Consider the following 13,047-nt stretch of genomic DNA (forward strand, 5'->3'; position numbering starts at 1 on the left):
ATAGCCCTGTGGTACACCACTGGTCACCACCTGCCAATTAGAGAATTACCCTTTACCCTTCCCTCTGTGGCCTGCCACTCAACCAATTTATAATTTTTAATAATAATCATATTTTTTATTGTCACAAGTAGGCTTACATTAACACTGCAATTAAGTTACTGTGAAAAGGGCAGCACGGTGGCACAGTGGTTAGCATTGCTGTCTACGGCGCTGAGGACCCGGGTTTGAATCCCGGCCCTGGGTCACTGTCCGTGTGGAGTTTGCACATTCTCCCCGTGTTTGCGTGGGTTTCACCCCCACAACCCAAAGATGTGCAGGATAGGTAGATTCTCCATGCTAAATTGCCCCTTAATTGGAAAAAATAATTGGGTACTCTAAATTTAATAAAAATTAAAAAAAAATTAAAAATAAAAAAGTTACTGTGAAAAGCCCCTAGTCGCCACATTCCAGCACCTGTTCGGGTACACAGAGGGAGAATTCAGAATGTTCAATCCACCTAACAGCAGGTCTTTCAGGACTTGAGAGGAAACTGAAGGAAACCCACCCAGACACTGGGGAGAACTTGCAGACTCCGCACAGACAGTGAGGCCAGGAATCAAACCTAAGACCCTGGCGCTGTGAAGCAACAGTGCTAACCACTGTGCTCCGTACCACCCATTTCGTAACCACGTCAATAATTTTCCCTAAACACCGTGGGCTTCCACCTTAGTAAACAGTCTCTTGTGTGGGACTTCATTAATGCCTTCTGGAGGGCCATATAAATGACTTCTATAGACATTCCCTTGTCCACCGATTCAAAAAATTAAAGATTAGTGAGGCATAACCTTTCCTTCACGAATCCATGTGGGCTCTCCCTGATCGACTGAAAGTTACTCCGTCCTCAATTATAGACTCCAGCAATTTTCCCACCACATATTTTAGGCTAACTGGTCTGTAATTCCCTGGTTTCCCCCTTTCACCCTTCTTAAAAAATGGAGCGACATGTGTAATTTCCCAATCCAGAGGGACTACTCCAGAATCTAGGGAACTCTGAAGGGTTATAGTGAGGCCACCTTCCTTTACTGCCCTCCAATGGAAACTGTCAGGTCCTGGGGATTTGTCACTTTTTACTTCCATTGATTTCCTAGTTACTGATGCTGTGCTTACATTATTTATATTAGGTTCCTATCCTCTATCGACTATTATTTGTTTCGGGATTTCTGGCAAGTTATCCTCCTTTTCAACTGTAAATACTGAGGCAAAGTAGTTGTTCTCCATGTCTGCCATTTCCCCATTATCACTGACAACATCATCATTTTCAGCTTTTTGTGGGCCTACATTGCTCTTGATCACCCGCATTCCCTTTATGTAACTATAACATTTCTTCTTATTGATTCTGATGTCCCTTGCAAGCTTCCTTTCATGATACCTTTTCGCAGCTCTTATAAGCTGCTTTGTGACCCTTTGCTGGTCCTTCTATCTATCCCATTCGTCCGGATTTGGGCTATGTTTTGTATTTTTATAAGCCCTTTCTTTTAGTTTTAGGCTGTCCCTAACATCTTTAGTTTTCCAAGGCTGTTTATTTTCTGAAGTGGAGTCTTTTGCTCTCAGGGCTATACACTTGCTCTGTATCTCATTAAACGTTTGTTTAAATATTCTCCACTGATCTTGTGTCATTTAACCCATTAACAGACTTTCCCTGTTTACCGTGGACAATCTCTGCCTCATCCTGTTAAGGTCAGCCATCCCCAAATCTAAAATTCTAGTATCTGAATCGTGCTTTTCACTTTCAAGCGCTGCAATTCAATCATGTTGTGATCACTATTTGCTAAATGTTCACGCACAGTTAGGTTATGAAATTAATTAGGCTCATTACGCATAACTAAATCCAATATTGCCCGTGCGCTTGTTGCATCTGGAAAACATTGCTGCAGGAAACTATCCTGGACACATCCTAGAAATTCACTACCTTTCTGACAGGCGCTTGTCTGCCGCTCCCAATTGATGGGAAGCACGGTAGCATGGTGGTTAGCATAAATGCTTCACAGCTCCAGGGTCCTAGGTTCGGTTCCCGGCTGGGTCACTGTCTGTGCGGAGTCTGCACGTCCTCCCCGTGTGTGCGTGGGTTTCCTCCGGGTACTCCGGTTTCCTCCCACAGTCCAAAGATGTACGGGTTAGGTGGATTGGCCATGCTAAATTGCCTGTAGTGTCCTTAAAAGTAGGGTTAAGGGGGGGGGGGGGGGGGGGTTGTTGGGTTACGGGTGTAGGGTGGATTCGTGGGGTTGAGTAGGGTGATCATGGCTCGGCACAACATCGAGGGCCGAAGGGCCTGTTCTGTGCTGTACTGTTCAATGTTCTATGATGTGTAGGTTGAAACCCTCCATTAATAATACTCTGCCTTTGCTGCACACTTGTATAATTTCTGCCTTTTATACAATCTAACACCTCAGAACTGCTCCCAGGGGGTTGATACACAACACCCATTCGTTTTAGATCCTTTTTTGTTCCTCAGTTCCACTCATATGGGGCGGGATTCTCCCCTACCTGGCGTGACGTGGGGTCCCGGCGTAGGAGAGTGGCTCCAACCACTCCGGGGTCGGGCCTCACCAAAGGTGGGGAATTTTCCGCACCTATAGGGGCTAGCCCCGCGCCGGAGCGGTTGGCACCAGAAGACTGGCGCAAAAAACCGGCGCCAGCGGCCTTTCAGGCCCGCCGCCCGGCAACGGGGCTGGCCGAAAGGCTTTCGCCGGTCGGCGCATGCGGCGGCGGTGATGTCAGCAGCCAGCAGCCGCTGACGTCACCACCGGCGCATGCGCGATGTGGGTTTCTCCTCCGCTTCCACCATGGCGGGGGCCATGGCGGCGGCGGAGGAGAAAGAGTGCACAGAGGGCACTGGCCCGGAGTCTGAGCGGGGGGCCCCGATCGCGGGCCTGGCCACCGTGGGGGCACCCCCCGGGGTCCGATTGCCCCGCGTCCCCCCCAGGACCCCGGGGGCCCAGTCGCGGCACCGATCCCGCCGCCACCAGAGGTGGTTCAAACCTCGGCGGCGGGAGAGGCCTCCCAGCTGCAGGACTTCGGCCCATTCGGGCTGGAGAATCGCCGCAGGGGCCTCGCCGATCGGAGTGGCGTGATTCCCGCCCCCGCCACTTCCCGGGTGGCGGAGAATCTCTGCCACGGCGGGGGCGGGATTTTCGGCGGCCTTAGGCGATTCTCCGACCCTGCTGGGGGTCAGAGAATTTCGCCCCTGGTCCCCACTGGATGCTTTCCCCTCATTATATCCTCCCTCACCATTGTGGTGGTAGTTTTTCTAATCATTCAGATCTTTCTGCTGTTCTGAATATCCAGGTCCATATTTATCACCTAAGCGGTGTTATGTTAATCTCCATGACATCTAACTACATTGCTCTGTTCCTTAAAACACCCTGAACATGTAAAAGCCGGATGACTCTGGAATGGTTTCTACAGATTGGAGGGTAGCTATTATAACCCCGCTATTCAAAAAGGGAGGTACAGAGAAAACAGTGAGCCTAACGTCGGTAGTAGAGAAGTTGCTAGAGTCCATTATCAAGGATTTCATAGCACAGCATTTGGAAAGCAGTGGTATAATCAGACAAAGTCAGCATGGATTTACGAAAGGGAAATCATACTTGGCAAATCTACCAGAATTCTTTGAAGATGTAACTTGTAGAGTTGACCAGGGTGAACCGGTACCGAGATGTGGTTTATTTAGACTTTCAGAAGGCTTTCAACAAGGTCTCACATAACAGATTACTGTGTAAAGTTAAAGTGCATGGGATTGCTGGTAGTGTCTTGAGATGGATAGAAAGCTGGTTAACAGACAGGAAGCAAATAATTGGATTAAATGGGTCTTTTTCTGACTGGCAGACAGTGACTAGTGGTATACCGCAGGAATCTGTGCCAGGACCCCAACTGTTCCCATTATATATTAACGAGGGATCTAAATGTATTACCTCCAAATTTGTAGATGATACAAAGTTGGATGGGAGGGTGAAATGTGAGGAGAATGCAGAGACACTATGGCCAGATTTGGGTAGGCTGGGTGGGCATATACATGGCAGATACAGTATAATGTGGATAAATGTGAGGTTATCTGCTTCAGTAGCAAAAATAGGAAAGCAGATTATTATTGAATGGGTGTAAATTGAGAGAGTTGAATACTCAGCGAGATCTTGGTGTCCTTGTGCACCAGTTGCTGAAAGTAAGCGCGCAGGTACAGGAGGCAGTAAAGAAGGCAAATGGTATGTTGGCCTTCATAGCGAGAAGATTTGTGTATAGAAATAGGAATGTTTTACTGCAACTCTATAGGTTGTAGGTGAGGCCACACCTGGAGTATTGTGTGCAGTTTTGGTGTCCTTATCTGAGGAAGGATGTTCTTGCTATGGTGGGAGTGCAGAGAGGGTTTACCAGGATGATTCCCGGGATGGCGGGAATGTCCTGTGAGGAGAGACTAAATCGGTTAAGAATATTTTCATTGGAATTTAGAAAGGTAAGAGGGGATCTAACAGGATTAGAGAGGATAGATTTACAAAGAATGTTCCCGATGGCGGGGAGTCAAGAACAAGGGGTCATAGTTACAGGATAAGGGGTAAACCATTGAGGACTGAGGTGAGGAGAAATTTCTTCACCAAGAGAGTGGTGAAACTGGGGCATTCACTATCACAGAAAGTAGTTGAGGCCAAAACTCTGTGTCATTTCAAGAAGGAATTAGATATAGCTCTTGGGGCTGAAGGGATATAGGGGAAGGCGGGATCAGAGTATTGAACTTGATGATCAGCCATGATCAGAATGAATGGCGGAGCAGACTTGATGGGCCGAGTGGCCTAATTCTGCACTTATGTCTTATGGTCTTATAGATCAAGGGGTATGGGGGGAAGGCGGGATCAGAGTATTGAACTTAATGATCAGTCATGAACACAATGAATGATGGAGCAGGCTTGAAGGGCTGAATGGCCTTCTCCTGCTTCTACTTTCTATGTATGTTGCTATGTATGACTCCTCCCCTACACCTCCGCCCACATGACAGGTTAACTTTCAATAAGAATCACACATACTTCAGTTGCCGTGGTTCACAATCCAGCCCTGGCAGTAACAAACGGGCTGTTTGTCTCACATCATCACTGTCGACAGTTAAACTGCGACGATGCTCAGCGTGAGTGATGGCTACTCTCATCCACTCCATTAGGGGAGGCAGCAATATGAACGGCCTAATGGAAAGCAGAAGAGAAAAGCTGATTATCAAAGTGTCATGAAACCAATTTAAACAATTACAGAACTCACCCTCAAACAGGACAATGCATCAGGCAGACCAGAGATGGGAGTACTGTGTCCAGTTTTGGTCACTTAGACACAAGGGAGCGATAGATGTGTGCACTGTAGGTCAGAGATGGATTATCAGGTTGATCTCTAACACCAGATGCCTGAGGTATAAACAGCAATTGGAAAAACCTGTGTTTCAGACTCAAATGAGATAGAAAACACCTACTACAGCTGCAACTTATACAAACCACTATATAAACCACAATTTATATAAACCACTCTATAAACTGCAACTTACATAAGCTGCAACTTATATAAACCACTATATAAATCTCAATTTATACAAACCACTCTATAAACTGCAACTTACATAAACTGCAACTTATATAAACCACAACTTGTTTAAACCACTATATAAATCTCAATTTATGGAAACCACGATATAAATTGCAGCTGTTTAAAACACAATGTAAACCATAACTTATATACACCACTATATAAACCGCAACTTACATAAACCACTATGTGAAATTTATATACTGCAACTTATGTAAACCACTAGTAAAACAATATAAACTGCAACATATATAAATCACTATATCAACTATATAAATGCAACTTATATAAACCACTATATATACTATATAATATGCAATTTATATAAATCTGCAAGTCATATTATCCACTATGCAAACTACTGTTAGGGAAATAAAGGTGGTTTTAAGAGATTTATATTTGGATTGGTAATTATTAGAAATAAGGTATAGATTTAAGTGGGTTTAATTTAATGTTTCTGCCTGGAAAGGTAAAACCTATAGTTAGGTTCATGCTGCATAAAGATATGTTTTCTATTGTTCTTACAGAGGGCTACGGTGTTAAGAATCAATAAACAAGCAGTGGTTGCTCAGCAACTCAGTCCTTGTAAGATAGAGAACTTAAAAAAATTTACTTTAGCTAGTTTGATTGCCGTTGGAGATAGGTAGAGAGAGAAAGCAGCTCTCATAGTTCTGCTAGAGAGGGAACATCTCCCACAGCCTTGCTGGAAGAAAAGTCATACTCTGGTGTATGATTAAGAAAACTGGTGCCAAAAATAGGATTCAAAAGGGCGAAATTCTCTGTTTGGGAGACAATGGGCGGGATTCTCCGTTCCCCAACCCCAATTTCGTAATCAGTGATCGGGCGGAGAATTCCTTTTGACGCTGAAATCGGGTGCGGCGCCTGTTTTACGCAGGATTTGTATGCTCCACCCCCTCTGAAACAGCGTCACCGTGGCGCGCGCCGCAGGGCAATCGAACGGCCTCAGCGCGTCACCTGAAGGCCCTCCCCGATGCTCTGCCTCCAATGGGCTGAGTTCACGATGGCGTGGTTCACTCCTGGTCTCAGCCGTGCGGGAACCCGGCGTGGTGGCTGCGGACTGTGTCCAGCTCCGCCACAGTCGGCCGTGAGCCGTGCTGCTGGCCTGGGGGGTGCTTCCGCGAGGTTTAGGGGGACTGGTGGCAGGTGCCCGGGGATGGCAAGGGGGTGGCCGGGGCAGGTCAGGTTCGCGCACGGCCGACGCCATGTTTTACTGCGCGACCGCTGTAGATCGGCGCCGTGTGCATGTGCGGCCACGGACCCGGCTATTCTCCAGCCATTTATTTTCTGGAGACCAGGGGTTTTACGCGGCACGGCTGCTTGCCCCTCACCGGTTGCAGCATCAGTGAGGGGGTGTCGCCAGTTTTGTCCAGGTAAAACGCTACAGATCCTCTGTACTTAGCCTCAGAATCGGAAAATCTGGCCCCATGCTCTCCCACCGGAGCCGAATTGCACCTCATTGTGCTTTAACCATGGAAATGTATTCCCGAAGGAATCCTGCTATCGGGCCGCCATTTTGACCTCCTGCAGTACAATTTCGCCCTCCACCCCAGGATCTTCTGAGTCCCCCACCTCCTGCCCAATCCACACCCACCCAGAGACCCTCAAAATAAAGAGATACCCCCCCAGAGACTCCTTAAATAGAACAATTCCCAGAGATTCCCTAAATATGAAGAACATCAGAGCTGCACACACTAATCCAGCTAAGGTCTAACTTGTGTCTTGTATAAGTTTAAATGTCTCAGCCACTTTGAGAAGCCATGAGGAAGGTAAGTGTATGAAGGGGTTGGACATGTTGGGTGTGGGAGTGGGCCAGTGGTCCAAGGCGGTGGCAGAATCGGGGGGTCTGAGAGGGTAGCTGGGGGCTGGGGAGGATATCCAGGGGGTTGTGGGTCGGTGCACTGTTAGGGAGGGGGTGGTAGTCAGTGAGGTATGGAGTTAGTTGGAGGGTGGGGAATGAAGTTCCTCAGGATACTGTCCGAGGACCAACAATCTTCAGCTACTTCATCATTGACCTTCCCTCCATCATAAGGGCAGAAGTGGGGATGTTCACTGATGACTGCACAATACTAATCACTGTTCTTGACTTCTCAAATACTGAAGTGGTCCATTTATAAACACAGCAAGATTTTGACAATAGCTAACAAGCTACATTTAGGATTAGGTGGATTGGCCATGCTAAATTGCCCGTAGTGTCCTAATAAAGTAAGGTTAAGGGGGGGTTGTTGGTTACGGGTATAGGGTGGATACGTGGTTTGAGTAGGGTGATCATGGCTCGGCACAACATCGAGGGCCGAAGGGCCTGTTCTGTGCTGTACTGTTCTATATTCTATTTGCGCCACACAAGTGCCAGGCAATGACCATCTCCAACAAGGGAGGATCTAACCATTGTCCCATGACATTCGATGACATCACCATCACTGAATGCCCCAATATTAACATCCTGGGGGTTACCATTGATCAGAATCTGAACTGCACTAGCCATATTAATACTGTGGCTACCAGGGCAGGTCAAATAGGAATCCTACGGCCAGTAACTCACCTCCTGACCCCACAAACCCTGCCCACCACCTACAAGACACAAGTCAGGAATGTACTGGCATACTCTCCACTTGCAGGATGAGTACAGCTCCAACAACACTCAATAAGCTCAACACCATCCAGGACAAAGCAGCTCGCTTGAATGTTCCCCCCTTCCACAAACATTCAAACCCTCCAACACCGATGCACGGTAGCAGCTGTGTGTACCATCTTCAAAACGCATTGCGGAACTTACCAAAGCACCTTAGTCAGCACCTTCCACAAACCATGACCACTACCATCTAGAGGGACAAGGGCAACAGATACATGGGAACACCATTACTTGCAAGTTCCCCTCCAAGCCACACACCATCCAACTTGGAAATATATCAGCATTTATTCACTATCACTGGGTCAAAATCCTGGAACTCCCTCCCTATCAGCTCTATGGGTATACCTAACACCACATGGACTGCAGCGGTTTAAGAAGGAAGCTCACCGCCACCTTCCCCGGGCAATGATCTGCTCTTCCCCGACCACAAATAAATGCATCCGCCTGACCCTATGGGGTTTCCACTAAGACCCGCCCCTGGCTCTGCCCCAGCACAGGTTGCCAACCTGGGCAAGTCCCTCTGCCACCCCCGCCCCTCCCCGGGGGCCTCTGCTTACCTCTGCGCCCCCAGACGGAGTGCCTTGTGAGGCAGCACGGTAGCACAGTGGATAGCACTGTGCTTCACAGCACCAGACGTGGGTTCGATTGGCGGCTTGAGTCACTATCTGTGTGGAGTCTGCATGTTCTCCCCGTGTCTGTGTGGGTTTCCTCCGGGTGCTCCGGTTTCCTCTCACAAGCCCCCAAAGACGTGCTGTTAGTTAATTTGGACATTCTGAATTCTCCCTCTGTGTACCCGAACAGGCGCTGGAATGTGACGACTGGGGGCTTTTCACAGCAACTTCATTGTAATGTAAGCCTACTTGTGACAATAAAGATTATTATTATTATATTGACTGCTTCTCCTTTGGCCAAAGCTGGTGTAAACCTGGCCAATGTGACGTCACATGACCGAGTGAGGAATATTTAATAAAGGGGGGGAGGGGTTGAATCATGTGATGGCGGGGGCCGGTTAGAGATATTTGAATAAACGGAAATCTATTCAAATGAGGTTCATGCCCTTTGTGCGCGTGGGCATTGTGATGGCCCCCCACGCCAGGTGGGAGAATAGCGGGAGGGCCTCCCGACATTTTTCACGCCCTCCCGCTATTCTCCCCCCCCCACGCCCAACCCACGCCACGAATCGACGCTTGCCGTTTTTTACGGCGAGCGGCGATTCTCCGAGGCCGATGGGCCGAGCGGCTGGGCCTTCACGCCGGTTTCAACACAGCAGCAACCACACCTGCTCGCTGCCGTCGTGAAACGGGCGGCAGATGCCCGTTTGGGGCATCTGGGGCCCGATTGGCACGGCAGTACCACGGCCGTGCCAAGGGGGCATAGCCCCTGCGATCGGTGGGCACTTTTTCCCTCCGCCGCCCCCGCAAGATCAAGCCGCCACGTCTTGTGGGGCGGCTGAGGGAAAAGACGGCAACTGCGCATGCGCGGGTTGGCGTTGTCCAACCTGCACATGTGCGGCTGACGTCATCAGCTGCGTCAGCCGGCGTGGTGCTTGGTTGTGCGGCCTTGACGACCATCGTCAAGGCCGCGCCACCGTGGCGCGCGGGGCCGCGCTCCTAGCCCCGCCTGGGGGGGGGGGAGAATCGGCCCCGGAAGTGGGCGTGAAGGCTGCCGTGGGTCACGGCCTGTCCACGGCAGCCTTTACGATTCTCTGCATTTGCGGAGAATCTCGCCCTAGGTTTGCCTAATTCGTACTTGTTCGGAAATCACCCGATGTACTTCATAAAAACAGATGCTGCAAACCAGAATTTGGAATTGACAGAGAAATCCGGTCACCTTGGAGGAGAATGAAATTGTCTTGGGTGCAAAATGTTCATCCGAATTGAGCTACGATAATAGCTCTCCATCCAACACCTTTCTCTGTCTTCCTCTTTCAAGACGTCGATCAACTTTTGTGCATTTCCGGCATTTTCAGATTTTATTCAATGCGAAGCAACTCTCTTCATGGAGCTGCAATACCAGAGGCTGCGTATTCACATCCCCTTTGATTAAACCCAACCACTATGTTTTCGAACATTCAACAATATGCTTGCATCCTCAAAAGAGTTCCAGAATTCTCGTGAATCCCGTGGAGGATTTTCCAAGGGTATTGAAGGTGGATAACGAGTCTATTAACAATACCGCCAGGAAGCTAAGGCAGTCAGATGTGTCCCTTGGCAGAACCCACTCTTTGTGTCGCTTGCTTACAAAGACAGATTAGATTGTTTTCTATGTTTGGAACGCAACCCATTGTGCAATCTTTAAATGGTTTTTCTCAAGGAAAAGGTAACGTTTGGCAGCTGGCGCGTGCATTTTAATACAGTAAAGGAAGAAAAAGAGGATATTAGCAAAATAATGACACAAAAAGAGCCAGTCCAAAAATACCCGGGTCATTCCAGGAAACAGCCACACTATTCACTCCAATAAAAGGCAAGTGTCGTTTTTTTCTCTGACTTTGACTGAATGAAGTGGAAATGAAAGACTTGAGACGACGAGGGTCGGTATCTCTGAGCTGAACATTTGTTAAAATGACCTGGGCATACGACCAGGAAGATATATTACAAGTACAAATTCTGGATTGGGAATTGGAAAAGAGTATTTCTGAGTGCTGTTGGGGGATTAAAACTATGCAGTTTGACAGCAATTCTCAATGTGCCAAAGCATTCATCTCAAATCCATATGGTCCAGATTTTCGCTCCCGGATCGGATGCCCAAAGCAGAGAGAATCTCGGCTCCGTGCCCAAAATTAAAAAATAAATAATAAAACAGAGAGCATTGCTCCAGACCTCACCCCTTCACCCTCCAAACACTCACCATCCCCCATCCATGTCAACCCATGCCACCGCATGCACTGTACCCACCGCCCACACTCTTCCATACCCTCCATGCCAAGCTATGCTCCTCTGCACACCCTCACTGCGCTTCATACCCCTTGGCCTACTCAGTGCCAACACATGTCCCCCATCCAACTCCCTTTTCCCATTGTCCCGACCATGTCAACTCATCCAGTATCCATCACGAGCATACCTCAGGACCCATACGGAGATGAGATAAAATAAAATCATAAGCACAGAATTATAAGAATGGTAAGCGATTGGCACTCGCCATCCCGAGAGCTGCCTAATGGGCAGCTGCTGACTCTCGAACTCTCACTGCCATTTCACGTTCATGATTGGCAGAGGTTGTGTTTGAGCCATTGTACTTCACAAATAAATTCACCAAACACTTTGACTTGTCCGAGTGGAGAGAAAGCTCAGTCCGAGAGGAGAGAGAGCTCAGTCCGAGTGGAGAGAGCTCAGTCCGAGAGGAGAGAGCTCAGTCCGAGAGGAGAGAGCTCAGTCCGAGAGGAGAGAGAGCTCAGTCCGAGAGGAGAGAGCTCAGTCTAAGTGGAGAGAAAGCTCAGTCCGAGAGGAGAGAGAGCTCAGTCCGAGTGGAGAGAGAGTTCAGTCCCAGTGGAGAGAGAGCTCAGTCCGAGTGGAGAGAGAGCTCAGTCCGAGAGGAGAGAGAGCTCAGTCCGAGAGGAGAGAGCTCAGTCTAAGTGGAGAGAGCTCAGTACGAGAGGAGAGAGAGCTCAGTCCGAGAGGAGAGAGCTCAGTCCGAGAGGAGAGAGCTCAGTCCGAGAGGAGAGAGAGCTCAGTCCGAGAGGAGAGAGCTCAGTCTAAGTGGAGAGAGCTCAGTACGAGTGGAGAGAGAGCTCAGTACAAGTGGAGAGAGAGTTCACTCCGTGGAAAGAGAGCTCAGTCCAAGTGGAGAGAGAGCTCAGCCCGAGAGGAGAGAGCTCAGTCCGAGAGGAGAGAGCTCAGTCCGAGAGGAGAGAGAGCTCAGTCCGAGTGGAGAGAGAGCTCAGTCCAAGTGGAGAGAGAGCTCAGTCCAAGTGGAGAGAGAGCTCAGTACGAGTGGAGAGAGAGGTCACTCCGTGGAAAGAGAGCTCAGTCCAAGTGGAGAGAGAGCTCAGTCCGAGAGGAGAGAACTCAGTCCGAGTGGAAAGAGCTCAATCTAAGTGGAGAGAGAGTTCAGTCCAAGTGGGGAGGGATTGGAGCCAACATAGCAGGAATGCAAAAGTCTTCTTTAGCCCTATAGATAGCGAAAAGGTGATAAAAGAATGAGTAGGGACAATTAGGGACTAAAAGAGGGGATTTACACATGGAGGCACGGGGCATGGCTGAAGTATTAAAGATATACTTTGGATCTGTCTTTACCAAGGAAGAAGATGCTGCCCTGGCCATGGTGACAGAGGAGATAATTCAGAAGGATTTAAAATTGATAAGGAGGAGGTTGTACAGATTGTCTTACTGACAGCTGATAAGGCATGGGGACTGGATGAGATGCATCAAGGATACTGAAGGAAGTGAGAGTAGAAATTGCAGAGATAGTGGCCATAATTTGTCAGTTTTCCTTCGACTCGAGGTGGTGCCAGAGGACTGGAGAGTGGCAAATGTTACACTCTTGTTCAAAAATGTGTGGAAAGATAAACACAGCAATGACAGGCCAGCAGGTTTAACTCTGATAGTGAGGAAATTTCAGGAAACAATAATTTGGACAAAACTAATAATCACATGGACAAATGCGGGTTAATTAAGGAAAGCAACATGGAGAAAAAATTGATCCACCAACTTACTGGAGATTGTTGAAGAGGTAGCCGGGAGGGTTGATGCGGGTAATGCCGTTGATGTGGTGTACTTGGACTTCCAAAAGACATTTGATGAAGTGCCACTCAACAGGCTTGAGAGCAAAGTTACAGCTCATGGGATAAAAAGGAACGGTAGCAACAC

The 13,047-nt window shown here is 48.4% G+C and overlaps 1 protein-coding gene across 3 annotated transcripts in view; it reads right to left on the reverse strand.

Annotated features, from left to right (window-relative positions):
- Nucleotides 1-13,047, reverse strand: part of abtb2b (ankyrin repeat and BTB (POZ) domain containing 2b) — a 256,347-nt gene that overhangs the window by 40,788 nt on the left and 202,512 nt on the right. For all 3 annotated transcript variants that reach the window (XM_038808241.1, XM_038808239.1, XM_038808242.1), the window contains one exon: nt 5,052-5,204. In XM_038808241.1, the coding sequence (XP_038664169.1) occupies nt 5,052-5,204 (153 nt within the window). The remainder of the gene's footprint in view (nt 1-5,051; nt 5,205-13,047) is intronic.

This window comes from Scyliorhinus canicula, chromosome 9 (assembly GCF_902713615.1).
Source record: "Scyliorhinus canicula chromosome 9, sScyCan1.1, whole genome shotgun sequence".
Lineage (NCBI taxonomy): Eukaryota > Metazoa > Chordata > Chondrichthyes > Carcharhiniformes > Scyliorhinidae > Scyliorhinus > Scyliorhinus canicula.